The 24,963-nt window shown below is 45.4% G+C and overlaps 1 protein-coding gene across 7 annotated transcripts in view; it reads right to left on the bottom strand.

Moving 5' to 3' along the window:
* LOC129811479 (myelin transcription factor 1-like protein) overlaps nt 1-24,963 on the bottom strand; it is a 174,132-nt gene that overhangs the window by 16,271 nt on the left and 132,898 nt on the right. For all 7 annotated transcript variants that reach the window (XM_055862820.1, XM_055862823.1, XM_055862819.1 and 4 more), the window contains exons 11-13: nt 23,758-23,984; nt 22,956-23,221; nt 9,021-9,227 (exon numbers count right to left, since the gene is read on the bottom strand). In XM_055862820.1, the coding sequence (XP_055718795.1) occupies nt 9,021-9,227; nt 22,956-23,221; nt 23,758-23,984 (700 nt within the window). The remainder of the gene's footprint in view (nt 1-9,020; nt 9,228-22,955; nt 23,222-23,757; nt 23,985-24,963) is intronic.

The following is a 24,963-nucleotide window of genomic DNA, read 5'->3' as shown; positions in this document are numbered from 1 at the left end:
CGTTACTAAAGTTTTCTTGTGTTTTTTATGGAAATGTATCTTAATGTTCTCGGGAACAATATGAGAACATGACTTTAAATATAATCATGAGGAAACCTGTAGGAAACGTTATGCTGTACTAAAAGTACTAAAATTCCCACAGAAGAACTTTGTTCCTTAAAACCTCTTTAGGTTAGGGGGTGCTGTTGTCACTTTTTCTGGAAATCGTATAATTTTTAAACGGCTTCCTTCTCAATTCTTGCTCGTACAATATGCATATTATTATTATTATTGGATAGAAAACAGTCTCTAGTTTCTATAGCCGTTGAAATTTTGTCTCTGAGTGGAACAGAACTCATTCTACAGCAATTTCCCTGACATGGAGTCAGATTTCACACATCTTGGCCCCTGATCTGGAGTCAGTTTAAAGGCCGCTGTGAATGCTATGAGGATACTAACACTGCTTACGTCTTCCCCTGGATGTCTTTACGTGATGACGATTTGAATGGAGTCGATTGCGCAATCACAGCCTCTATAAATCAGATCAACGTGTAGGTAGTAACTCTTTTCCAGCTGCGCCGGACGCGCGGTGGACACCGACCTGCTCTTTTTCCAAGCATTAGTGTAGCCAGTAATATTTCTCCGGTCATGTTTTTACTTGTAATAGGTGTTAAAGACATCATAAGGTAGTTAATTTAAACCGTTTTATAGCAATTTATATCCGTTTAGTGCGATTTTGGGACATTTATTTCTGAGACACTTTGAATCTCTGGGCACGTTTCCAGTTCATGCCGAACGCAATGGGCATTTCCACATGGCAAGAGGACAGCTTTCGACCAAAAGACGATTAGACCCAAGAAAGGATTCTTTGCCCAAGATTCTGATGGAAGAACAGCTCAAAGTAAGAACAATTTATTATGATAAATCGTGTTTCTGTCGAAAAATGTTAATCGCTTATGACGCCATTTTGTTAGACGTAGCTTCGCTTGGCGCAAACTGTATTGAAAAGTAAGGATAATTTAAAAAATGTAAATCAGCGATTGTATTAAGAATTAAATTGTCTATCAATCGCTGTCCACCCTATATTTTTTAGTCACGTTTATGAGTATTTATGTATACGACTAGATCACTGTCTAATATGGCGCACGACATTGTCTGACCAGCTGGGCAACTTTTGTCATTGTCTAACCATGATTTTGGTGGCTAAATATGCACATTTTCGAACAAACTGTATATGTATGTTGAAGTATGATGTTACAGGAGTGTCATCTGAAGAATTCTGAGAAGGTTAGTGAAAAAATTAATATATTTTGGCGATGTTTACGTTATCGCTCTCTTTGGCTAGAATCAATGCTCTGGTAATGTTTGCACATGTGGTATGCTAATATAACGATTTATTGTGTTTTCGCTGTAAGACACTTAGAAAATCTGAAATATTGTCTGTATTCACAGGATCTGTGTCTTTCGATTAGTGTATGCTGTGTATTTTTACGAAATGTTTGATGATTAGTAATTAGGTAATACACGTTGCTCTATGTGTTTATTCTAGTCCATTTGTGACGGTGGGTGCAATTGTAAACTATGATATCTACCTGAAATATGCACATTTTTCTAACAAAACCTATCCTATACCATAAATATGTTATCAGACTGTCATCTGATGAGGTTTTTTCTTGGTTAGTGGCTATCAATATCTTAGTTTAGCCGAATTGGTGATAGCTACTGGTGTTGGTGGACAAAGAAAAGATGGTGTCTTTTGCTAAGGTGTTTAGCTAATAGATTTACATATTGTGTCTTCCCTGTAAAACATTTTAAAAATCGGACATGTTGGCTGGATTCACACGATCTGTGTCTTTCATTAGCTGTATTGGACTTGTTAATGTGTGAAAGTTAAATATTAAAAATATATATATTTTTTGAATTTAGCCCTCTGCCTTTTCAGTGGAATGTGGGAGGAGTGCCGCTAGTGGCACCCCCGTCCTAGACAGGTTAACGTTCTCTGAACAACTTGAGAACATTCCCAATGTCAAACCAGTTGGAGAACGTTCCTAGCTCATTACCAACATTTTATGTAACCAGGTTTGAACTTTAAGAAAATGTTCTGTTAAAGTAATGAAAATAAAGTTTTTTTCTCAAGTTACTTAAATGTGCTGAGAATATTCCATAGCTAAGCAAATATCCTGCACCATTCCCCAAAATGTGTTGGAAGGTTGTATGCTAAATAACCATAAGACAACCACGCTCCCACCAAGCTTTAAGAAACATATTGTTCCCAGAAGATTATCTGCTAGCTGGGTATGGATTGAAACTGACAGCTCTGACAGAGCAAGTACTGTAGGAGACAGAGGGCATGGGAGGCATTGCCCATCGGGCTGCCAGTGGCTGCCAGCACCAGTTTACAGCTGTGTCGGGGCAGCCAGCAGGGTAGAAGAGGAGCACAAGGTAAAGGGTGTCCCCTATCACTTATTTGTTTGTTTTACTTTCCTTGTGGGGACCAAACAAATGACTCCCATTCAAAATCCTATTTTCCCTAATCCCTAACCCTAACCCTTAACCTTAACCAAACCCCTAACCTTAACCCCAAACCCTTTACCCTAAACCTAACTCCTAACCCTTTACCCTAAACCTAACCCTAATTGTAACCCTAACCCTAATTGTAACCATAACCCTAATCCTAATCCTTAAAACTAAAATTCCCTTTTTCCTAGTGGGGACTGGCGAATTGTCCTTGTTTTACTCTCCATATGAGGACTTCTGGTCTCCACAAACACACATAAACTAAAGTTATTACTCAGACCTTCAGAGGGTGGATTATCAGCCTCTCACACACATATACACACAGAGAGAGAGAGCAAGAGAGAGACAGAGTGAGAGAGAGAGAGAGAGAGAGAGAGAGAGAGAGAGAGAGGGAGCGAGAGAGAGAGTGGGAGACAGAACGAGAGAGAGAAAGAGTCAGAGCTGCCCTGGCGTTCTCAGAGCTTTAGAAGCAGCTTTCTTTAAAACACAATGGCACTTTCTATCTCAATTTGTATGCAAATTAGGTGCCTGCCTGTCTGAGCTGGGTGGCCGGCTGGTGGCTGAGGAGGCTCTGCCATGCCGTCAATCTGGGTTTTGGGGAGACACAGCACTCAGGAAGTAGTCACATTATCCCTACCTATATGTACAACTAACTCAATTACCTCATACCCCTAAACATCGTCTCAGTACTGATACCCGTGTATGTAGCCCTAACCCTAACCCTTAACCTTAACCAAACCCCTAACCTTAACCCCAAACCCTTCATTCATTGTGCATTTATTCCTCGTGTAATTTTTTTATTTTTTATTCTGCATTGTTGGGAAAGGCCCATAAGTAAGCATTTTACTATTATTCTACATCTGTTGTTTACGAAGCATGTGACAAATGCACTTTGATTTGAATAATACCGTCGACAACCATCACTGCACCAAAGGATCATAGGAGTACCTAAGCCAATTTGTTCATGAGTTTTGCAAATCGACAGAAGAGTCTCTGACTGAGGAGACTGGAAATGTGGTTGTGTAATTAATGCAGCCTTTGAGGATCGATTGAGTAAATAACTTCTTATCACAACAGACTGGCAACATCAGGGCTATCTTGACAAGAAAACCTGGAGTCTATTCAGTGCTCTTCCATGTCGCCCCTAGGAGGGGTGCGTCACTTGAGTGGGTTGAGTCACTGACGTGGTCTTCCTGTCTGGGTTGGCGCCCTCCCTTGGGTTGTGCCGTGGCGGAGATCTTTGTGGGCTATACTCGACCTTGTCTCAGGATGGTAAGTTGGTGGTTGAAGATATCCCTCTAGTGGTGTGGGGGCTGTGCTTTGGCAAAGTGGGTGGGGTTATATCCTGCCTGTTTGGCCCTGTCCGGGGGTATCATCGGATGGGGCCACAGTGTCTCCTGACCCCTCCTGTCTCAGCCTCCAGTATTTATGCTCCAGTAGTTTATGTGTCAGGGGGCTAGGGTCAGTCTGTTATATCTGGAGTACTTCTCCTGTCTTATCCGGTGTCCTGTGTGAATTTAAGTATGCTCTCTCTAATTCTCTCTTTCTCTCTTTCTCTCTCTCTCTCGGGTGACCTGAGCCCTAGGACCATGCCTCAGGACTACCTGGCATGATGACTCCTTGCTGTCCCCAGTCCACCTGGCCGTGCTGCTGCTCCAGTTTCAACTGTTCTGCCTGCGGCTATGGAACCCTGACCTGTTCACCGGACGTGCTACCTCTCCCAGACCTGCTGTTTTCAACTCTCTAGAGACAGCAGGAGCGGTAGAGACACTCTCAATGATCGGCTATGAAAAGCCAACTGACATTTACTCCTGAGGTGCTGACTTGTTGCACCCTCGACAACTACTGTGATTATTATTATTTTACCATGCTGGTCATTTATGAACATTTTAACATCTTGGCCATGTTCAGTTATAATCTCCACACGGTAAAGCCAGAAGAGGACTGGCCACCCCTCATAGCCTGGTTCCTCTCTAGGTTTCTTCCTAGGTTTTGGCCTTTCTAGGGAGTTTTTCCTAGCCACCGTGCTTCTACACCTGCATTGCTTGCTGTTTGGGGTTTTAGGCCGGGTTTCTGTACAGCACTTTGAGATCAGCTGATGTAAGAAGGGCTATATAAATACATTTGATTTGATTTGATATTTCTGGATTGAAGCTATCTATTTGCAGGACAATTTGCTGGATTATATGAGGAAAACCTCACAGTAAGACTCCCTTTGTTGTGCTGCAGTAGGCACTATGTTGTGCTCCTCAGTTTAACTGTGCCTATTGCCCTCAGCACAATGGAATCAGAATTAGGGAGCTGGCTGAGCGTTCTAATGCAGTACTTAACAGATACACTAGATGGCACTCTGGTGAAGTCCCAGATGGCTAGTGTCTGGCTGCAGACTGGCTTTGTCTACAGTGCAGGCTGCCAGGTAAATCCTCAATTTTCCTGTGTGCACAGTAATGCCCCTAAAGACACAGGCAAATATATCCAGCAAAAATTGAAGAACAGGGTAATTTTGTTAGGTCCTCTACATTTCAAAAACGGGCACACGCAGGCAGGCACACACGCAGGCACACACACACACACAGGCACACACACACACACACACGCACACACACACACACACACACACACACACACGCACACACACACACACACACACGCAGGCACACACACACACACAGTCACACACACACACACACACGCACACACACACACACACACACACACACACACGCAGGCACACACACACACACATACACGCAGGCACACACACACACACACACACACACACACACACACACACACACACACACACACACACACACACACACACACACACACACACACACACACACACACACACACACACACACACACACACACGTGTGTCATCTATAGTTTGGAAGGGGATCAACTCTTACAAGAGTACCAGGTAGATTTTGTGATTCAATGAGTAGCTGTTGGTGTTGTCTTACTAGGGCAATTGAATTTAAGTGCTGTCTTTTACCTACTAGCCTACAGTAGTTCATCATTGCTGTTTGAACTGTCTGATTGCTCAGCACTTGTCATTGTGGACTTAGTTTAGATTAGTTTCACGCTAGTTTTATGCCTATTTGTGTAACAGTCTTGCTAATTTGTGGGCGTGTTGTATTATAAGGAGTGTTTTCTCCACCTCTGGCAATCAGCAATCAGTGCTGGGAGGTGTCTTTCACCTCTGCTAGGCATTTAGTGGTAGTACTTCAGTCTCCCCTGTATTTTCAGCGGCAACTGTAAGCAGAGGTTTTGTCACCAAAACAAATGCTGTTTCCGAAACAAAGATGTTCTGCCAAGTTGTTCTGAGCAGTTATATGAGGAAGGAAAGAGAGGAAGGCTCCACTAGACTCTCTCACTTGAATATCTTACCTAGTTATTTTCTGATGATCTCATTTTGCTCTTTTGTAGCTTTGGAAAGTATGTGTGTGTTTCCCATCCTAGTTTGCGCCTCTCCCTGAAGGTTTTACAGATGCTCCCCACCCTGTGGCTGCAACCCTTCTAATTTAGTGTACCTTGTGTGCACAACCCATGTGTAAGTCCTCATCTCTGCAGCGTTTGGAACTGCCTATCTGCGGTCAATAAGGAACTCAGCCTGTTGCCCTTCAGTCCCTACACCTTTTGGCCCTGTCAGAGACATGGATTTCCCCAGAGAACACTGCTACTCCAGCTGCTCTCGCGTCATCTGGCTATCTTAAAGTCTGAGAGCATCTGTTCTTTGCAGTGGTAGCACAGTTCTACTCATTTCTCCTAAGTGGAGATTTTCTATTTTCCCCCTCTCTCACCTGTCTATCTCTTCATTTGAATTCCATGCTCTTACTGTCACTTGTCCACTCAAGCTTAACAATGTTGTCATCTATCGCCCATCAGGTGCCCTTGGAGAGTTTCTTAATGAGCTTGACACCTTGATAAGCTAACTTCCCGATGATGGCTCACCACTCATCGTACTGGGCGACTTTAACCTCCCGACGCCTGACTTTAATTAACTTATTTACACCTCTTCTTTCCACTCCTTTCCTCTTTTGACCTCACCCTTTCCCAGTCACCTCCCACTCACAATATAGGCAATACACTTGACCTGATATTCACTAGAGGCTGTTCATCTACTAATGTCACTGCAACCCACTCCATGTCTCTGATCACTACTTTGTTTCCTTTTCTCTCCATTTTTCCTCCAATCCTACCCACTCAGCCCCCACCCATATGGTCATGTGCTGCCACAATCTTCTCTCTCTCTCTCCTATCCTATCCTCATCCTGCTAAATCCTTCTCCCTCCTGACTCTGCCTCTTCGACCCTACTTTCCTCCCTTTCTGCATCCTTTGACTCTCACTGTCCCCTTTCCCTTTCTTCCCAGCCGGCCCGACTTTCCTCTCCTGTTCCGTGCCTGAGTGACTCACTGCGTGCTAACAGAACATCGCTGCGGAAAGCTGAGCAGAAATGGAGGAAAAATGAACTTCCGGAGGAAAAATAAACTTCCAGAGGACCTATCTTCCTTCCACCCGCTCCTCTCTAAAGCTGCTTTCTAACGCTTAAAATGTTAAGCTTCTGCCTCCAACCCTGCGAAACTCTTTTCCATTTTCTACTCCCTCCTTAATCCTCCACCTCCTCCTCCCCCCTCTCTGTGGATGACTGTCAACCACTTTGAAAAAAAGGTTGATGACATCCGCTCCTTTTTAACTCAGACTACTGAGTCCACTGTTGCCACTCACACAGAACTACTCCTATGCCTTGACCTCTTTCTCCCCTCTCTCTCCAGATGGAATCCTGTGACTAGTGATGTCCAGCTGCTTGTCAACCTTCCCACTCAACCCCATCTCCTCCTCCCTTCTCCAAACCATCTCTGGAGACCTCCCATTCCTTACTTCCCTTATCAACTCATCCCTGACCACTCCCTGACCAAGATGGCCAGAGTCGCTACCCTCAAGATACCAGCACTCCACCCATCTGACTTCAGAAACTACAGACTGGAACCCTCTCAGAATTGGATGAAACCTGGCACCATCCCTCTGCACATCCCTGGATTGCATCCTACCTGGCAAGTCGCTCCTACCACGTGGCATGGAGAAGATCTGTCTACACCACATGCTCTCAATACTGGTGTCCCCCAGGGCTCGGTTCTAGGCCCTCTCCTCTTTTCTTTTTACACCAAGTCACTCGGCTCTGTCATAACCCCCTTTCTGACACCCACGTGGTGACATGCATCTCTGCGTGCCTGACAGGCATCTCAGCCCACTACCTCAAGCTCAACCTTGACAAAAGGGAACTGCTCTTCGACCCGCCTGCTCCAAGACCTCTCCACTCCACGGTGTCCCCCTCACAGAGTACAAAGAACCATGGCGTGACCCTGGATAACACCCTGTTGTTCTCTGCAAACATCAAAGCAGTGACTCTCTTCTCCAAGTTCATCTGTAGATGCTCTTCTCTGTCCTGGAACAAGCTTCCCCCTAAAGTCAGGACAGTGGACATCCTGTCTATCTTAGGAAAACGTCTGAAACCCTACCTCTTTGACGAGTATCTTAAATAACTCTCACTGAAAATGTACATGATACCATTGTGATGTGTTGTCTAACATAGCATTCTTAAAATAAATGCACTAATTGTAAGTCGCTCTGGATAAGAGTGTCTGCTAAATGACTGAAATGTAAAAATATTGTTAAATATTGAAATGTATTTGGAAATACACTTGTAAAGTATTGGCATGTAGTTGAAAATACTCAAATACAATGACTGAAATACACTGAAATACACCATGCATTTAACCCAGATATTTGAAAATAATATTTGAAATAAGTATTTGAAAATACTTTCAAATACTTCCAATAGAAGTTGATTCTTGACACATAATTTGAAAAAAATAAAATACACAGAAAATACCCCAGGTCTGTCACACAGTCTTTTGATGAGAAGAGCTATGTAGATTCTACCACAATGTGGAAGCTATTTATTTGCATAATTCACAATAGCAGAGACACATAGTGGGCAGAGAGCATGATCCAAAATAAACCCAGACAACTCTGTCTGCTGTACGGTGATGCTGATGGAAATTTAACATACAAATAATTCATTGTTTTCCTGGAGAACTCCTAATATGACTTTCCAATCATTCAGCATGTACCTGAGATCTAGGCTGGTGTTTAAAATAACCTCAACTGAAATGGGAGTCTTATACAGAAAGGAATCAACAGAAAGTCCTTGGAGACAGATGGCTTGGGTTGAACAGATGTGAAAAACAGTAGGTACTGTATTGAATGCCAAATGGATGGGTGTAATGCAGAGTAGGGGGAGTTTGACTTCTGTATGAAGGCCGATGTAAAATGGAAAATGTTTGAAATGATGCAGTTTGTTTGCATGGAGGAAATTTAAATGTTCTTTGAATATTGAGGTACTGTGAAGCTAATGTTATGGAAAGTCATTATCATTAAATGTAGGATAACCACATCCGACAGTAGGAATTACAGTTTAGAGTAGTGCTCATCATCATCATGCTCCTCATTCTAGTACCTCTTTGCTGTCCTCGTCGATGCGTTTGATCTTGGTGTAATCAACTGGCAGGTCCCAGCAGTCATCCCCCATGCCGTAGCGCATCAGGGCCTGGCGCTGGGGCGACATGGGCTCCAGGGGGGTGAGCACTGCACCCACTCCATCCCCCAAACGCTGCTTTATACTCAGGTCTAATGTCCCGTTCTCATCTACCTCTAGGTCTGGGTTCTGGAGGAAGAGATAGAAGATAGACAGGGAAAGAGGGTGGGAGGGAAAGTAGTAATGATTAACAGAACAAAGGAGAGAAAGAAGGCAAAACAACACTCAGCTCAAAAATCTATTACATAGATGTGAATACAGAACTCTCCTAATATTTCCCAATGGGAGGAAAAAGGCATGGTGACTGGTGGGAGAGACATGGTCATCAGTAGTAAATGCATGGTGACTGGTGGGAGAGACATGGTCATCAGTGGTAAATGCATGGTGACTGGTGGGAGAGACATGGTCATCAGTAGTAAATGCATGGTGACTGGTGGGAGAGACATGGTCATCAGTAGTAAATGCATGGTGACTGGTGGGAGAGACATGGTCATCAGTAGTAAATGCATGGTGACTGGTGGGAGAGACATGGTCATCAGTGGTAAATGCATGGTGACTGGTGGGAGAGACATGGTCATCAGTAGTAAATGCATGGTGACTGGTGGGAGAGACATGGTCATCAGTAGTAAATGCATGGTGACTGGTGGGAGAGACATGGTCATCAGTAGTAAATGCATGGTGACTGGTGGGAGAGACATGGTCATCAGTAGTAAATGCATGGTGACTGGTGGGAGAGACATGGTCATCAGTGGTAAATGCAGGGTGACTGGTGGGAGAGACATGGTCATCAGTGGTAAATGCATGGTGACTGGTGGGAGAGACATGGTCATCAGTGGTAAATGCATGGTGACTGGTGGGAGAGACATGGTCATCAGTAGTAAATGCATGGTGACTGGTGGGAGAGACATGGTCATCAGTGGTAAATGCATGGTGACTGGTGGGAGAGACATGGTCATCAGTAGTAAATGCATGGTGACTAGTGGGAGAGACATGGTCATCAGTAGTAAATGCATGGTGACAGGTGGGAGAGACATGGTCATCAGTAGTAAATGCATGGTGACTGGTGTGAGAGACATGGTCATCAGTAGTAAATGCATGGTGACTGGTGGGAGAGACATGGTCATCAGTAGTAAATGCATGGTGACTGGTGTGAGAGACATGGTCATCAGTGGTAAATGCATGGTGACTGGTGGGAGAGACATGGTCATCAGTGGTAAATGCATGGTGACTGGTGGGAGAGACATGGTCATCAGTGGTAAATGCATGGTGACTGGTGGGAGAGACATGGTCATCAGTGGTAAATGCATGGTGACTGGTGGGAGAGACATGGTCATCAGTAGTAAATGCATGGTGACTGGTGGGAGAGACATGGTCATCAGTAGTAAATGCATGGTGACTGGTGGGAGAGACATGGTCATCAGTAGTAAATGCATGGTGACTAGTGGGAGAGACATGGTCATCAGTAGTAAATGCATGGTGACTGGTGGGAGAGACATGGTCATCAGTAGTAAATGCATGGTGACTGGTGGGAGAGACATGGTCATCAGTAGTAAATGCATGGTGACTGGTGGGAGAGACATGGTCATCAGTAGTAAATGCATGGTGACTGGTGGGAGAGCTATGGTCATCAGTAGTAAATGCATGGTGACTAGTGGGAGAGACATGGTCATCAGTAGTAAATGCATGGTGACTAGTGGGAGAGACATGGTCATCAGTAGTAAATGCATGGTGACTGGTGGGAGAGACATGGTCATCAGTGGTAAATGCATGGTGACTAGTGGGAGAGACCTGGTCATCAGTGGTAAATGCATGGTGACTGGTGGGAGAGACATGGTCATCAGTAGTAAATGCATGGTGACTGGTGGGAGAGACATGGTCATCAGTAGTAAATGCATGGTGACTAGTGGGAGAGATATGGTCATCAGTAGTAAATGCATGGTGACTGGTGGGAGAGACATGGTCATCAGTAGTAAATGCATGGTGACTGGTGTGAGGGACATGGTCATCAGTAGTAAATGCATGGTGACTGGTGGGAGAGACATGGTCATCAGTAGTAAATGCATGGTGACTGGTGGGAGAGACATGGTCATCAGTAGTAAATGCATGGTGACTGGTGGGAGAGACATGGTCATCAGTCGTAAATGCATGGTGACTGGTGGGAGAGACATGGTCATCAGTAGTAAATGCATGGTGACTAGTGGGAGAGACATGGTCATCAGTAGTAAATGCATGGTGACTGGTGGGAGGGACATGGTCATCAGTAGTAAATGCATGGTGACTGGTGGGAGAGACATGGTCATCAGTAGTAAATGCATGGTGACTGGTGGGAGAGACATGGTCATCAGTAGTAAATGCATGGTGACTGGTGGGAGAGACATGGTCATCAGTAGTAAATGCATGGTGACTGGTGGGAGAGACATGGTCATCAGTAGTAAATGCATGGTGACTGGTGGGAGAGACATGGTCATCAGTGGTAAATGCATGGTGACTAGTGGGAGAGACATGGTCATCAGTGGTAAATGCATGGTGACTGGTGGGAGAGACATGGTCATCAGTAGTAAATGCATGGTGACTGGTGTGAGGGACATGGTCATCAGTAGTAAATGCATGGTGACTGGTGTGAGGGACATGGTCATCAGTAGTAAATGCATGGTGACTGGTGGGAGAGACATGGTCATCAGTAGTAAATGCATGGTGACTGGTGTGAGGGACATGGTCATCAGTGGTAAATGCATGGTGACTGGTGGGAGAGACATGGTCATCAGTAGTAAATGCATGGTGACTGGTGGGAGAGACATGGTCATCAGTAGTAAATGCATGGTGACTGGTGGGAGAGACATGGTCATCAGTAGTAAATGCATGGTGACTGGTGGGAGAGACATGGTCATCAGTAGTAAATGCATGGTGACTGGTGGGAGAGACATGGTCATCAGTGGTAAAGGGCACGTGCACACTGAGCAAATGTAGTGATCCTACACTAATCTATATACCCTTTCTCTCTGTCTCTCTTTGTCTTTGCAGCTCCATCTCTCCCTCGGAGTGACTATAACCTCCACAGCCAGAGGGAGCAGATTGGGGCCTGGCTGGTTTAAATGTGATGTGAGTGGACGGGGACAGAGAGTGGGGTGAGAGGTTTGTGGGAGGGCAATCCTGGGCGCCTGCAGGGGGACTGCTGCTAGTCAACCAAAAACACAAGAAATATACCAGAACAAACAGGGACACAGGAAGGCTTGAATAATCACTCAAAACACTCCCTCTCCCTCTCATCCTTCCTTTTCTACCCAACTGAATGTCCATGTACTGTATCTGCTGCAAATGTGCCCAGTAGAATCCTTCCCTTGAGGGTAGTGTTTTTAGAGGGGTTAGGAGGGGAGGGGTAATGTCTATTTGTCACCTTTCCCTTGCCCTCATTAATATCCTTTACCCCGACCCCCTCTCCTCCTCTCCCGCTCTCCACTCCTCGCGTTTTAACAGTGATTCCATACGACACTACCCCTAGGCTGGATTCTCCCTGTGTTCCAGTGGAGAAAAACCCTGACCCTCTTATCTGTGACGCACCTAAACTTATATAGGGTTCCAGGCTCAGAGGCTGGGGTGCTGCGGTGTGCTTCCAGAGCCATTTTTGGAAGGACCATAGCGTTAAAATGAGCATAACGCACATAGCATTAGCTACATTTTTATCACTCTCCGGCCAATATGGCAACAATACAGAATCAGCCTTTGTAGGCAAATGATAGACATATACAGTGGGGAGAACAAGTATTTGATACACTGCCGATTATGCAGGTTTTCCTACTTACAAAGCATGTAGAGGTCTGTCATTTTTATCATAGGTACACTTCAACTGTAAGAGACGGAATCTAAAATCCAGAAAATCACATTGTATGATTTTTAAGTAATTCATTTGCATTTTATTGCATGACATAAGTATTTGATACATCAGAAAAGCAGAACTTAATATTTGGTACAGAAACCTTTGTTTGCAATTACAGAGATCATACGTTTCCTGTAGTTCTTGACCAGGTTTGCACACACTGCAGCAGGGATTTTGGCCCACTCCTCCATACAGACCTTCTCCAGATCCTTCAGGTTTCGGGGCTGTCGCTGGGAAATACGGACTTTCAGCTCCCTCTAAATATTTTATATTGGGTTCAGGTCTGGAGACTGGCTAGGCCACTCCAGGAGCTTGAGATTCTTCTTACGGAGCCACTCCTTAGTTGCCCTGGCTGTGTGTTTCGGGTCATTGTCATGCTGGAAGACCCAGCCACGACCCATCTTCAATGCTCTTACTAAGGGAAGGAGGTTGTTGGCCAAGATCTCGCGATACATGGCCCCATCCATCCTCCCCTCAATACGGTGCAGTCGTCCTGTCCCCTTTGCAGAAAAGCATCCCCAAGAATGATGTTTCCACCTCCATGCTTCACGGTTGGTATGGTGTTCTTGGGGTTGTACTCATCCTTCTTCTTCCTCCAAACACGGCGAGTGGAGTTTAGACCAAAAAGCTCTATTTTTGTCTCATCAGACCACATTACCTTCTCCCATTCCTCCTCTGGATCATCCAGATGGTCATTGGCAAACTTCAGACGGGCCTGGACATGCGCTGGCTTGAGCAGGGGGACCTTGCGTGCGCTGCAGGATTTTAATCCATGACGGCGTAGTGTGTTACTAATGGTTTTCTTTGAGACTGTGGTCCCAGCTCTCTTCAGGTCATTGACCAGGTCCTGCCGTGTAGTTCTGGGCTGATCCCTCACCTTCCCCATGACCATTGATGCCCCACAAGGTGAGATCTTGCATGGAGCCCCAGACTGAGGGTGATTGACCGTCATCTTGAACTTCTTCCATTTTCTAATAATTGCGCCAACAGTTGTTGCCTTCTCACCAAGCTGCTTGCCTATTGTCCTGTAGCCCATCCCAGCCTTGTGTAGGTCTACAATTTTATCCCTGATGTCCTTACACAGCTCTCTGGTCTTGGCCATTGTGGAGAGGTTGGAGTCTGTTTGATGAGTGTGAGTGTGTGGACAGGTGTCTTTTATACAGGTAACGAGTTCAAACAGGTGCAGTTAATACAGGTAATGAGTGGAGAACAGGAGGGCTTCTTAAAGAAAAACTAACAGGTCTGTGAGAGCCGGAATTCTTACTGGTTGGTAGGTGATCAAATACTTATGTCATGCAATAAAATTAAAATGAATTACTTAAAAATCATACAATGTGATTTTCTGGATTTTTGTTTTAGATTCCGTCTCTCACAGTTGAAGTGTACCTATGATAAAAATTACAGACCTCTACATGCTTTGTAAGTAGGAAAACCTGCAAAATCGGCAGTGTATCAAATACTTGTTCTCCCCACTGTATAAGATCATCTGAGAAACTGATATATAGCTACTAAGATGTATAATAAACTGATAAATGGCTACTGAGATATACAGTGCATTCGGAAAGTATTCAGACCCCTTGACTTTTTCCACATTTTGTTATGTTACAACCTTACTGTCACGCCCTGACCTTAGTATTCTTTGTTTTCTTTATTATTTTTGGTTAGGTCAGGGTGTGACAAGGGTGATATATGTTTTTTTGTATGTTTATGGGGTTGTTGCTAGTCTAGGTGTTTTGTATATCTATGGTTGCCTAGATTGGTTCTCAATTAGAGGCAGCTGTTTATCGTTGTCTCTGATTGGGAACCATATTTAGGCAGCCATATTCCTTGAGTATTTTGTGGGTGATTGTCTATGGTTAGTTGCCTGTGTCAGCACTATTATTATATAGCTTCACGTTCGTTTTGTTGTTTTTGTATAGTTCGTTCAGTGTTCTTTCTTCATTAAAGAAGATGTACTCAAATCACGTTGCGGTTTGGTCTCATCACTATAACGAATGTGACACTTACTCTAAAATTGATGAAGTAAAACATTTTCCTCGTCAACCCATAATGACAAAGCGAAAACAGATTGTTAGAAATGTTTGCAAAAAAAACAGAAATATCTTATTTACACAAGTATTCAGACCGTTCGAAATTGAGCTCAGGTGCATCCTGTTTCCATTGATCATCGTTGAGATGTTTCTACAACTTGATTGAAGTCCCCCTGTGGTAAATACAATTGATTGGACATGATTTGGAGAGGCACACACCTGTCTATATAAGGTCCCACATTCTCCATTCTTAAGTGGAAGAAGTTTGGAACCCCCAAGACTCTTCCTAGAGCTGGCGGCCCGGCCAAACTGAGCAATCGGGAGTGTTGCTACTGAGATATATATTAAACTGATATATAGCTACCAAGATATATCATAAACATATATAGCTACCGAAATATATAATACACTGATATATAGCTACCAACATATATCATAAACTGATATATAGCTACTGAGATATATAATAAACTGATATATAGCTACCAAGATTTATCATAAACTGATATATAGCTACTGAGATATATCATAAACTGATATATAGCTACCAAGATATATAATAAACTGATATATAGCTACTGAGATATATCATAAACTGATATACAGCTACCAACATATATCATAAACTGATATATAGCTACCGAGATATATCATAAACTGATATATAGCTACTGAGATATATCATAAACTGATATATAGCTACCAAGATATATCATAAACTGATATATAGCTACCAAGATATATCATAAACTGATATATAGCTACTGAAATATGTAATAAACTGATATATAGTGTCACGTTCCTGACCTGTTTTCTGTTGTTTTTTATGTGTTTAGTTGGTCAGGGCGTGAGTTGGGGTGGGCATTCTATGTTATGTGTTTCTATGTTGGGTTAAATGTGTTGCCTGATATGGTTCTCAATTAGAGGCAGGTGTTTGACGTTTCCTCTGATTGAGAACCATATTAAGGTAGGCTGTTCTCACTGTTTGTTTGTGGGTGATTATTCCTGTGTCTGTGTCCGTTGCACCACACGGGACTGTTTCGTGTTTTCATTCGTTTGGTTAGTCTTTCCTGTTTGTGCGTTCTTCGTTATATGTAGTTCTCATGTTCAGGTCAGTCTACGTCCTTTGTTTGTTATTTTTGTAATTATCAAGTGTAGTTCGTGTCAGTGTTCGTCTTGTCTAATAAATTCAGTATGTCTACATTCAACGCTGCGTATTGGTCCTCAGATCCTTCTCGCCTCTCCTCGTCTGAGGAGGAGAACGACTTAGACAGCCGTTACAGAATCACCCACCAATCAAGGACCAAGCGGCGGAATAGCAAGCAACGGCGCACAAAGGATTCATGGACATAGGAGGAGATATTGGACGGTAAAGGTCCATGGGCACAGCCAGGAGAATATTGCCGCCCCAAAGAAGAGCTGGAGGCAGCTAAAGCTGAGAGGCGGCGATATGAGGAGGCAGCACGGAAACGAGGCTGGAAGCCCGCGAGTCAAACCCAAAAATTTCTTGGGGGGGGGGGGGGGGGGGGGGGGGCTCTCGGGGAGTGTAGTTGGGTCAGTCAGGAGACTTGAGCCAACTCCTCATGATTACCGTAAGGAGCCGGTGAGGGCGGTATTGGAGGTGAGCGAGGTAGAGACTGTGGAGGATTTAATGGGGAAATTGGAGGAGAGAGTAATGAGGGATTTGCTGGTTTGGTGCATGAGGCACGACATCCGCCCGACGGAGCGTGTCGGGGATTTGATGCCACCTGAGTCAGCTCTCTATACTCGTCCTGAGGTGCGGGCTAGCCGTCTGGTGAAGACCGTGCCAGCCTCACGCACCAGGCCTCCTGTGCACCTCCCTAGCCCTGCACGTCCTGTGCCAGCTCAGCACGCCAGCTCTCCTGTGGCAGCCCCATGCACCAGCACTCTGGTGCCGGCGCCACGTACCAGGTCTCCAGTTCCAGCACCCCGCACTCGCCTTGAGGTGCGTGTCTCCAGTCCGGTACCACCAGTTCCGGCACCACGCAACAAGCCTCCTGTGCGTCTCCAGAGCCCTGTTCCTCCTCCACGCACTAGCCCTATGGTGCGTGTCTCCAGCCCGGTACCACCAGTTCCGGCACCACGCACCAAGCCTCCTGTGCGTCTCCAGAGCCCTGTACGCACTGTTCCTTCTCCCCGCACTTGCCCTGAGGTGCGTGCCCTCAGTCCGGTACCACCGGTTCCGGCACCACGCACCAGGCCTATAGTGCGCTTTGAGAAACCAGTGTGCCCTGTTGCTGCTCCCCGCACTAGCCTTGAGGTGCGTGTCTCCAGTCCGGTACCACCAGTTCCGGTACCACGCACCAGGCTTATAGTGCGCTTCGAGAGTCCAGTGTGCCCTGTTCCTGCTCCCCACACTAGCCTTGAGGTGCGTGTCTCCAGTCCGGTACCACCAGTTCCGGCACCACGCACCAGGCCTACTATGCGCCTCAGCAGGTCAGAGTCGGCCGTCTGCCCAACGCCGCCTGCACTGCTCATCGGCCCAGCGCCGTCTGAGCTGCCTGCACAGCTCGTCTGCCCAGCGCCATCTGAGCTGCCTGCCTGCCCAGCACCATCTGAGCCATCCGTCTGCCCAGCGCCGTCTGAGCCATCCGTCTGCCTAGCGCCGTCTGAGCCATCCGCCTGCCCAGCGCCGTCTGAGCAATCCGTCTGCCCAGCGCCATCTGAGCCATCCGTCTGCTCAGCGCCGTCTGAGCCATTCGTCTGCCCAGCGCTGTCTGAGCCATCTGTCTGCCCAGCGCCGTCTGAGCCATCCGTCTGCCCATCGCCGTCTGAGCCATCCGCCTGCCCAGCGCCGTCTGAGCAATCCGTCTGCTGCATTTTGGTCCGACCCTTACTCCTCCTCCTCGTCTGAGGAGGAGAACGACTTAGACAGCCATTACATATAGCTACTGAGATATATAATAAACTGATATATAGCCACTGAGATATATCATAAACTGATATAAAGCTACTGCGATATATCATAAACTGATACATAGCTACTGAAATATGTAATAAACTGATATTTATCTACCAAGATATATAATAAATTATATTTAGCTACTGAGATATACAATAAATTATATTTAGTTACTGAGATATATAATACACTGATATATACCTACTGAGATATATAATAAACGATATTTAGCCACTAAGATATATACTACACTGATATATAGCTACTGAGATGTATAATAAACTGACCACCGGTATGTAATAAACGTGAGAGCTAATGCTCATATGTGAGGGATATCAAGCCAGCTCTCTCAATGTCCCTGTTCTTGTCCCAGTGTGTCCCCACCCTGGCCTTCACTCAGTGATATGAAACTGACTCAGTGATATGTAACCGGCTCAGTGATATGTAACCGGCTCAGTGATATGTAACCGGCTCAGTGATATGTTACCGGCTCAGTGATATGTTACCGGCTCAGTGATATGTAACCGGCTCAGTGATATGTTACCGGCTCAGTGATATGTTACCGGCTCAGTGATATGTTACCGGCTCAGTGATATGTAACCGGCTCAGTGATATGTAACCGGCTCAGTGATATGTAACCGGCTCAGTGATATGTAACCGGCTCAGTGATATGTAACCGGCTCAGTGATATGTTACCGTCTCAGTGATATGTTACCGGCTCAGTGATATGTAACCGTCTCAGTGATATGTTACCGGCTCAGTGATATGTTACCGGCTCAGTGATATGTTACCGGCTCAGTGATATGTTACCGGCTCAGTGATATGTTACCGGCTCAGTGATATGAAACTGACTCAGTGATATGTAACCGGCTCAGTGATATGTTACCGGCTCAGTGATATGTTACCGGCTCAGTGATATGTAACTGGCTCATTGATATGTTACCGGCTCAGTGATATGTTACCGGCTCAGTGATATGTTACCGGCTCAGTGATATGTAACCGGCTCAGTGATATGTTACCGGCTCAGTGATATGTTACCGGCTCAGTGATATGTAACCGGCTCAGTGATATGTTACCGGCTCAGTGATATGTTACCGGCTCAGTGATATGTAACCGGCTCAGTGATATGTTACCGGCTCAGTGATATGTTACCGGCTCAGTGATATGTAACCGGCTCAGTGATATGTTACCGGCTCAGTGATATGTTACCGGCTCAGTGATATGTTACCGGCTCAGTGATATGTTACCGGCTCAGTGATATGTTACCGGCTCAGTGATATGTTACCGGCTCAGTGATATGTAACCGGCTCAGTGATATGTTACCGGCTCAGTGATATGTTACCGGCTTAGTGATATGTTACCGGCTCAGTGATATGTTACCGGCTCAGTGAAATGTTACCGGCTCAGTGATATGTTACCGGCTCAGTGATATGTAACCGGCTCAGTGATATGTTACCGGCTCAGTGATATGTAACCGGCTCAGTGATATGTAACCGGCTCAGTGACATGTAACCGGCTCAGTGATATGTTACCGGCTCAGTGATATGTTACCGGCTCAGTGATATGTAACCGGCTCAGTGATATGTAACCGACTCAGTGATATGTAACCGGCTCAGTGATATGTAACCGGCTCAGTGATATGTTACCGGCTCAGTGATATGTTACCGGCTCAGTGATATGTAACCGGCTCAGTGATATGTTACCGGCTCAGTGATATGTTACCGGCTCAGTGATATGTAACCGGCTCAGTGATATGTTACCGGCTCAGTGATATGTTACCGGCTCAGTGATATGTAACCGGCTCAGTGATATGTTACCGGCTCAGTGATATGTTACCGGCTCAGTGATATGTTACCGGCTCAGTGATATGAAACTGACTCAGTGATATGTTACCGGCTCAGTGATATGAAACTGACTTAGTGATATGTAACCGGCTCAGTGATATGTTACCGGCTCAGTGATATGTTACCGGCTCAGTGATATGTTACCGGCTCAGTGATATGTTACCGGCTCAGTGATATGTTACCGGCTCATTGATATGTAACCGGCTCTGTGATATGTTACCGGCTCAGTGATATGTTACCGGCTCAGTGATATGTTACCGGCTCAGTGATATGTTACCGGCTCAGTGATATGTAACCGGCTCAGTGATATGTTACCGGCTCAGTGATATGTTACCGGCTTAGTGATATGTTACCGGCTCAGTGATATGTTACCGGCTCAGTGATATGTTACCGGCTCAGTGATATGTTACCGGCTCAGTGATATGTTACCGGCTCAGTGATATGTAACCGGCTCAGTGATATGTAACCGGCTCAGTGATATGTTACCGGCTCAGTGATATGTTACCGGCTCAGTGATATGTAACCGGCTCAGTGATATGTTACCGGCTCAGTGATATGTTACCGGCTCAGTGATATGTAACCGGCTCAGTGATATGTTACCGGCTCAGTGATATGTTACCGGCTCAGTGATATGTTACCGGCTCAGTGATATGAAACTGACTCAGTGATATGTTACCGGCTCAGTGATATGAAACTGACTTAGTGATATGTAACCGGCTCAGTGATATGTTACCGGCTCAGTGATATGTTACCGGCTCAGTGATATGTTACCGGCTCAGTGATATGTTACCGGCTCAGTGATATGTAACCGGCTCAGTGATATGTTACCGGCTCAGTGATATGTTACCGGCTCAGTGATATGTTACCGGCTCAGTGATATGTTACCGGCTCAGTGATATGTAACCGGCTCAGTGATATGTTACCGGCTCAGTGATATGTTACCGGCTTAGTGATATGTTACCGGCTCAGTGATATGTTACCGGCTCAGTGATATGTTACCGGCTCAGTGATATGTTACCGGCTCAGTGATATGTAACCGGCTCAGTGATATGTTACCGGCTCAGTGATATGTAACCGGCTCAGTGATATGTAACCGGCTCAGTGACATGTAACCGGCTCAGTGACATGTAACCGGCTCAGTGATATGTTACCGGCTCAGTGATATGTTACCGGCTCAGTGATATGTAACCGGCTCAGTGATATGTAACCGGCTCAGTGATATGTAACCGGCTCAGTGATATGTAACCGGCTCAGTGATATGTTACCGGCTCAGTAATATGTTACCGGCTCAGTGATATGTAACCGGCTCAGTGATATGTTACCGGCTCAGTGATATGTTACCGGCTCAGTGATATGTAACCGGCTCAGTGATATGTTACCGGCTCAGTGATATGTTACCGGCTCAGTGATATGTAACCGGCTCAGTGATATGTTACCGGCTCAGTGATATGTTACCGGCTCAGTGATATGTTACCGGCTCAGTGATATGAAACTGACTCAGTGATATGTTACCGGCTCAGTGATATGAAACTGACTTAGTGATATGTAACCGGCTCAGTGATATGTTACCGGCTCAGTGATATGTTACCGGCTCAGTGATATGTTACCGGCTCAGTGATATGTTACCGGCTCAGTGATATGTTACCGGCTCAGTGATATGTAACCGGCTCAGTGATATGTTACCGGCTCAGTGATATGTTACCGGCTCAGTGATATGTTACCGGCTCAGTGATATGTTACCGGCTCAGTGATATGTTACCGGCTCAGCTGTCATAGCCGTGGAGCCAAAGGGATGGGGCTCTGGCTGTCTGTGTACATCTGTGTCTACGTATAAAGGACCTGTCGGGTGTGTATGACAGAACTAATGTGACTGACCCATGATGTCTAATTAGTAGTAGATTGGGAGAGGAGGAAGCACCTTTACAGATCTTCCCCCGTTTCCACACAGACCACAGCATCATCATCTGACCCCTAGGTGGCCCCGGACCCCTGTTGCCAGAGCTGTGCTGGGTGGAGGTGGGCGCGAGAGAGTTGGAGGGCTCATTAGCTGCTTCCCCACATTACTTTCACCTGCCTCCTCCAGATCCTAAAATAAAACCAGGTATTCTCCCTTAGTATTCATGAGTATTCCTCAGTCTCCCTCACTTTCACTCAGAGAGATTGGAGTGGATGTAGATAGGGGAAAGACAGACAATGTGAGAAAAGCAATGACATGACTGGGAGTGTTCAGATGAAAGAAGGTTGAGAGTCTCCCTGACGTTTCCTGTGTCCATCTCTGCCTAGGAAACTCCTCTCAGTCTGCCTCACCTACAGAGCAGAGACGGACAGAGAGGAAGGGAGAAAGAGAGAAAGGAAGTCCTAATTGCCTAAGGCTCTTCTACGAGCTAAGTGCACTCCTCTCTACTTCACACTGAAGATGCCCCTCTACTCCCTTACTTTCTCTTCTGTTTTCCCATCCTTTCATCACCTCTCCTCTATGCATTCTTCTCAACTCTTTTCCCCTTTATCCTCGGCTCTCCAGCCCCAGACAGACCATGCTGCCAACATTAGCGCCAGGCTTGCGTTAGTACTCTGCTGTGCTTCCTCTCTCTCCTATTTGCCGGCTCAGCGTCTCCGTGCTGATAATGCAGGACTACAGACGCCTTATCGCCTCCTGATGACATATTGGGCTCACAAGCGCACGTCAACGCCGATCCATCCCACCGCGCTTCCTATCTACCCTGTCTGATCCCTGAAGGGAAATAAAAAACTGTCTCGCTGAGCGCCGTGTCAGAGACACAGCCGTGGATATATCTTTAACAGATCACCAGCGTTCATGGCTAAAGAGACCATATCATCCTCACTCATCACTGCTCACATTACCTGGCAGGACAGAGGAAGCTTGGAGGGAAATGCCTCTAGCAGTGGGATGGGACTGTGGTTGTAGGATATAGTTCAAAGGTTTAACCAATACTATAATAGACTATGGTAAACCACAGGATGCCAAGTAGGATTTGGATATTTCCAATTGGCTGAAAGTCAACCTCTATGACAAGAAATAACCTGTGTCATCCTCTCACTTTCTCTGAATTAGGTGCATGATGCACAACCCTATTTACTTGTGTTCCACCTTACATGAAGATTTCAGCTGTAAAGGGTTTATAAAGACTTTATAACATATGTATAAGTAGTTAATTAGCAACCTACCCGAGTACAGAGATCCTGGGGTTTTCCTCCCAGGCCGTGGGGCATCTCTCTGCAGCGTGTAGACAGGTTGAGGATGGCCGTGGCGGCCATGTGGGCAGCCTCCATGTCGTGGGTGTAGTCGAAGCTGCTCTTACTACAGGTGGAGCTGGCACTACTGCCTCCCCCTCCGCCCCCTCCTCCACAGCTCAGGCTGCTACTGCTGCTGCTGGGGGCGTAGGTGCTGGTCGTGCTACTCGCCGAGCTGGAGTTCTTACAGTAGCGCTTGGCTGAAGGACATACACAGGGGTAGGGATAGTTATCCACAAGTATAAACACATCCACGGCATAGAAATGCTCTTATAGTAACTTGGCAAAGGGAGATGCATTCATTTCAACAATATAGAATTTGGGAAGATTAAATATTGCTGAGTTTGGAAACAAGGGACCAAACTACAATGAATCTGTGGAGAAAAGACCTTCGAAATACAGAAAATTCATATACCATACTCTTAGAAAAAAAGGTGCTATCTAGATCCTAAAAGGGTTCTTCGGCTGTCCCCATAGGAGAACCCTTTGAAGAACCCTTTTTGGTTCCAGGTAGAACCCTTTTGGCTTCCATGTATAAACTTTTCCACAGAGGGTTCTAAATGGAACACAAAATGGTTCTACCTGGATCCAAAAAGGATTCCCCTTTGGGGAAAGCCGAATCCATTTGGAACATTTTCTCATCCTTCTATCCACAAAATGTATCAAATTGAAAACGTGAAACAACAATAAAGCAGGACAACAGAGTAAAGGGAAGAGACAACATGTCAGTCTGTACCGTCATATCCTTTAGGGGAAGTGTCCCTGCCTTGGAGTTTGGGTGCGATGGCCCGTTTGCCGTAGACATTGTTGCTGTGGCTGCTGTCAGTGAAGCTGCTGTAGTCAAAGCTGGTCTTAGAGTACTTCTCCAGCTCCTTGGCCAGGTTGGAGCGTGGCGTGCTGGTGGACACGTTGTTCTTGTAGCCGTACTGAGGGATCTCCAGCTGTTTCACAAAGCACATAGGCCTGGAAAATAAACCACGAGGGGGCGTAGGTTGGACAGAGCAGAGGCACCAAAAATCACGCAGGGGAGGTGGGAAGGGAGGAGAGGGGGGAGGGAAAGGTAGCAAAGGGAAAAGGCAACAGTCAACTAACCTCAGGTGATCCTTGCATTGAGCTTTGAGTTCATCTAAGCTACATGTCTATGCTGTCTGTCATTGCAACACTACAATGTCTCCTTAAATTGTCTTACCCAAACAGAACTCACAATTAAAGTCATGCATTTTCTCTGATATTATGTTGTGTCATTTTCCAATTTTCTAATCTAATTTGATAGATATGTTATATCTACCGTTGCTTATTTAAGCAATACAGCACAAGAGGGTGTGGTATATGGCCAATATATCACGACTAAGGGCTGTTCTTTAGCACGATGCAACATGGAGTGCCTGGATACAGTCCTTAGCCGTGGTATATTGGCAATATACCACAAACCCTGAGGTGCCTTAATGCTATTATAAACTGGTTACCAACATAATTAGAGCAGTAAAAATAAATGTTTTGTCATACCCGCGGTATACGGTCTGATATACCATGGCTGTCAACCAATCAGCATTCAGTGCTCGAACCACCCGTTTTATAATATTTTAATCATTATCTTATCATGCATATCAAATAAACTTTTGCTGAAATTATTCTGCTCTCTAAAACCCAATAAAGGCTTTCACTTCATAAACAAGAAAATTAATGTAGAGCTTCTCCAAACTATAACTGTCTGAGAGATCAAAAGATATAGAAATCAAACAGACATAGAGAACCTTTTAAATCTATAATACAGTAATTAAGAAAACCTTCCAACACTAACTAAGGTAGGTAAGGGTGTAAGGTAGAACTCTAGAATGGGGTCAATTCAATTCAGCCAGTTCAGGAAGAGTACAATCATTTGAAATGGAATTGAACTGAACCCTGGTAGAGCATTTGAAGTCCAATTCATATATTTAGGTCT

The sequence above is a fragment of the Salvelinus fontinalis genome, chromosome 15 (assembly GCF_029448725.1).
Source record: "Salvelinus fontinalis isolate EN_2023a chromosome 15, ASM2944872v1, whole genome shotgun sequence".
Classification (NCBI taxonomy): Eukaryota; Metazoa; Chordata; class Actinopteri; order Salmoniformes; family Salmonidae; genus Salvelinus; species Salvelinus fontinalis.
Note: the sequence above shows the minus strand (reverse complement) of the source record. Positions and strands in the feature narration are given on the sequence as shown.